The sequence below is a fragment of the Apium graveolens genome, chromosome 9, assembly GCF_009905375.1.
Source record: "Apium graveolens cultivar Ventura chromosome 9, ASM990537v1, whole genome shotgun sequence".
Taxonomy (NCBI): domain Eukaryota; kingdom Viridiplantae; phylum Streptophyta; class Magnoliopsida; order Apiales; family Apiaceae; genus Apium; species Apium graveolens.
In genome coordinates this window covers 113,469,670-113,473,841 of record NC_133655.1, presented here as the reverse complement: position 1 = coordinate 113,473,841, position 4,172 = coordinate 113,469,670, and the positions used below count along the sequence as shown (strand labels likewise).

General features: G+C 37.0%; 1 protein-coding gene across 1 annotated transcript; it reads left to right on the top strand.

Annotated features, from left to right (window-relative positions):
- Positions 1 to 1,280: 1,280 nt before the first annotated feature.
- Positions 1,281 to 3,339, top strand: LOC141685495 (uncharacterized). The gene is made up of 6 exons (XM_074490588.1): positions 1,281 to 1,622; positions 1,703 to 1,882; positions 1,960 to 2,228; positions 2,321 to 2,801; positions 2,878 to 3,030; positions 3,106 to 3,339. Exons 1-6 carry the CDS (start codon positions 1,281 to 1,283, stop codon positions 3,337 to 3,339), a joined length of 1,659 nt encoding a protein of 552 aa, XP_074346689.1.
- Positions 3,340 to 4,172: the final 833 nt, after the last annotated feature.

Genomic DNA, 4,172 nt, shown 5'->3' with positions numbered 1-4,172 from the left:
TAGAGCTTATTGCATATAGTAGATTGCAAGTTATTTACTGCTGTCCTGGTGGTTGTGGTGGTGATATTGACTACAATGATTTCTCCTTCACTCAAATGTTATTGGATGAGAAAGGAGTTAGGATTGATGACATAAGGGAAAAAATTGAGGAGATGACAATTCTTGGTAATGATAGTGAGGGGGAAAGGGAGGATGATGTTGATGAAGCTAGCTTCCATGGAGATAGCTCTAATTTAGACTCAAGTGAGAATGAGGTGACTGCACCACCTAGAAGAGTTAAAAGAATTCCACATCCCAACCCTCCCACAGAACAAGGAGAAGAGGGAGATATTCTATGCTAAGAGTAAGAATGCCAATGAGCATAATTTCATATTATTCTGAACTTTCTATATTGTGTGGTTAATATTTTGTATTTGCAGGGTTTGTTCAAAAATACTGAAGAAACTCTTGTTATCTTGGACAGTGATGATAATGAAGCTCCTAATCCCTCTCAAACTGATATATCAGTACAAAATGATTATGCAGATGATGAAAGAGAGGGTGAAGATGTTGATCATGATGACAAATATGATGATAATGAAGTGCCTGATATGCTTAAGGATTTGCAAGAAAAAGAAAAGAAGAAAATGGAAGAAGAATTTGAGAGACAAGATGCTGAAGAAGCCAAGAAGGTACATTTCCCAGATAATGTAGAAGATGGTGATAGTAGTTCTGATGGGTTTGGCAGTGCAGATGAAAGAATGGCATGGAGTTCATGTAATGAGGAGGAGATGCATTATCCTGAATTTAATGAGGTAACAGACATGAAAGATCCTCAATTTTCCCTTGGTATGCTATTTTCCAGTGGTGCAATTTTTATGAAAGCTGTCAGACAACATGCCATTCTTCATCAGAGGGGCATAAGATTGAAAAAAAATGAAGGAAAAGATAAAATGGATTTGTGCTGATGGATGCAGTTGGAAGTGCTATGGCATTCAGCAACAAAGGAGTACCAATTTCCAAATAAAGACATTGTATAACCACCATACTTGCAATCCCACATGGATCCAAAAACAAGTAAATTCGACATAGATTGCCGAGGCGTATGAGAATGAAATTCGTATGAATCCCACTTGGCCAGTGAAGGCTTTTCATTCAAGGGTAGTCAATGATCTCAAGTGTAACATTAATCAGTCAATGATCTACAGAGCCATGAAGAAGGTAAAGGATAATATATACTTGGTAAGCATGAGGAAGAGTTTGGTAAGTTGTATTTGTATGCCAATGAGCTAAAGAGATCAATGCCTCTTAGTACCATCAAACTCATGACTGACCCCCCAGAGACGGGAACAGATAGGAGAAGGTTTAAAAGGTTTTATGTGTGTCTAGAACCACTGAAAGAAGGATTTGGAGAAGGGTGTAGGCCATTAATAGGGTTAGATGGGTGTCATCTTAGAGGGCCTTTTGGTGGAATTTTGTTAACTGCAGTTGCTACTGACCCTAATGATGGCATTTATCCTGTGGCATCGGCACATGTGGAGGCTGAAAATAATGACAGTTGGGATTGGTTTATGTCATTACTTAAAACTGACTTGAGAATTGAAAATTCAGGATTCTTCACTTTCATATCTGATAGGCAAAAAGTAAGTCTTTAATGTATTTATGTAGTAGGTTAATAGACTATGTGTCTTTATATAGTATATAACGCTTCTGACTTGTGCAGGGTTTGGTTAATGCTCTTGAGAAACAGGTGCCTTCATCAGAACATAGGTTCTGTGTGATGCACCTTTACAGGAATTTATGGCAAGGAAATAGAGGGATTGGAATCAGAAAAGCATTATGGTTTGCTGCTAGGTCAACTACTGAGTTCACTTTTAAGAAGCATATGGACATTCTAAAACAGGTATTTCTATGGACACATAACTTCTTGTAAAAACATGTATTATGTTGAACATGCTCTAACAATCTATTTTACACTAGATATCAAACAAAGCATACAATTGGTTAAGTGAAAAACCTAGGTCTCAATGGACTAGGACAGGTTTTAAAGAACTTTGCAAGTCAGATATGTTTGTAAATAATAATTGCGAGGTATTCAACCATGCAATTAACAATTTCAGAGAAATGGGTATTATTACCATGTTCAAGTCAATTCACCTCAGTTGCATGGAAAGAATTCAAAGAAGAAAAACAAAAATGGAAGCTAGTACTAATGTTTTCTGTACCAAACCAATGAAAAAATTGCACAAGTATGTTCTCTAACCAATGCTACACCCTATTTTATATGTTATTTTCCTGTCAATAGTATATTACATGCTAATACATACATCTATTATACTAGAGCCATGCAGATGGCTGCAAATGCTAGACCAGTTTGGAATTGTGGAGATAAATACTCTGTTACAATGACAGATGGAGGCCACCAAATTGTTGTGGACTTGAGTCAAAAACACTATGCATATAGGAAGTGGCAGTTGACTGGTATTCCATGCTTCCATGCATGTGCTTGTATTTTTTTCCAAAAACAGTCCCCTGTGGATTATATGCATGAATGTTATTCCAAAGAAAGGTACTTGCAAGTCTATAATCATGTGTTAGACCCAGTCAATGGAGAGGAATTCTGGGAAGATACTACAGAACTCCCACCTTTACCCCCAGTCATTAAAGTAGCCCCTGGAAGGCCAAAGAAAAAGAGAGATACAAGGACTGATATCATTGAGACAAGACCCTCTAATCCATATATGCTAAAGAGGAGTGAAACTTCATTGAGATGTTCACACTGCAATGAATGGGGGCACAACCAAAGAAGCTGCAAATCAAAGGTATAAATTGGGTTTTCTTATTTTCTTGTAAATAATTTACCTTTTAAAGTACCATTTTCTTGTTTTTCATATGCAGAAAGTTGATATGAAGAAAAAGGTTGAGGAAGAGGGTGGTATAGATTTGGATTTACAAGAAAAGTTGGACACAGTCAATGTTGCTACTAAAAAACATGTTACATGCTCTCGTTTCCAGAAATTGGGTCACAATATCAGAGGATGCCCTAAAAAGGTACTTGAAAGTTAAGTTAGATGTCAACTTAGATGAAAGTTAAGTTATTTACTTGTGTTATCACTTACTGAATAGAAAAAAGAGAAGGCTGCAGCAGCTGAAAAGGTTAGAGAAAAACATGAAGAACAAGCAGTTAGGGATAGACAACATGATTTGGAGAAAAAAATTGCTGAGGATACAGAGTTGGCAGCTAAGAAAGCTGTTACTGTCAAAAGGCACTCAACAAAACCCAATCCGGCCATGGTGGCACAATTAAGCCATTCATACCCCCAGGAAAGGTTGGTTCTTCACTTGGAGGTCAGACAGTGAAAGAAGCCACAAAGAAGCAGTACACCTCTTCCACAAAACTAGAAGCTGCAAAGATGAAAAAACAAAAGACCATGGGAAAACAGTCAAAGTAGTCTAAGTGTGTATGTTGATCTTTTTTTTGCGACTTATTTTGCAAAACTGAACTTCTGTTTTTGGTCCAACAATGTGATTGCTACAAATCACTTGTTGGTGTTTCAATCAAGTCACTATGAACCATCTTTGAAACTTGATTGTAACCATCTGATGCAAAACTTATGTAAAATATGATTTGTGATCGAATGCATAACTTTTGTTTGTCATTTATGATCATTTGTTTTTCAAATCAATTAACATCAAACAACAAGATATACATTAAAGTAATGCATTAATCAGTAGCTAAATTCAAGTAATACATTCAATGTGCTTGCCAACTACTAACATTACATATTACTCCATCCATTAACATTACATATTAAACAACATCTTCATGTCCTTGCTTGTCACCAACTCTGTCTTGGTTATCCCCACCTCCGGGTAAATTCAAGATCAACAGAATTGCCCATGACAATATTAGCAACACATAAACCAATTTGCTACCCCTTTTCTTCTGCAATTCATTTTGTAACTGAACATTATAAGCCTCCAGATACCTTTGTTCACCTTCAAGCGCCTTGATTCGTCGAATTATACCCGGGATGATAGCTCTTGCACATCCACATAGAGGAGCATCCACCCACCGGAAAAAGTTACAGGTATATGTAGCACAACCAAGAAAACGACGCCTCGCATTTGCATCAGTCCAAGCCGTTCTCTCTATAGTCCATTGATTACAGCTGCACTTAATTGACATTTTT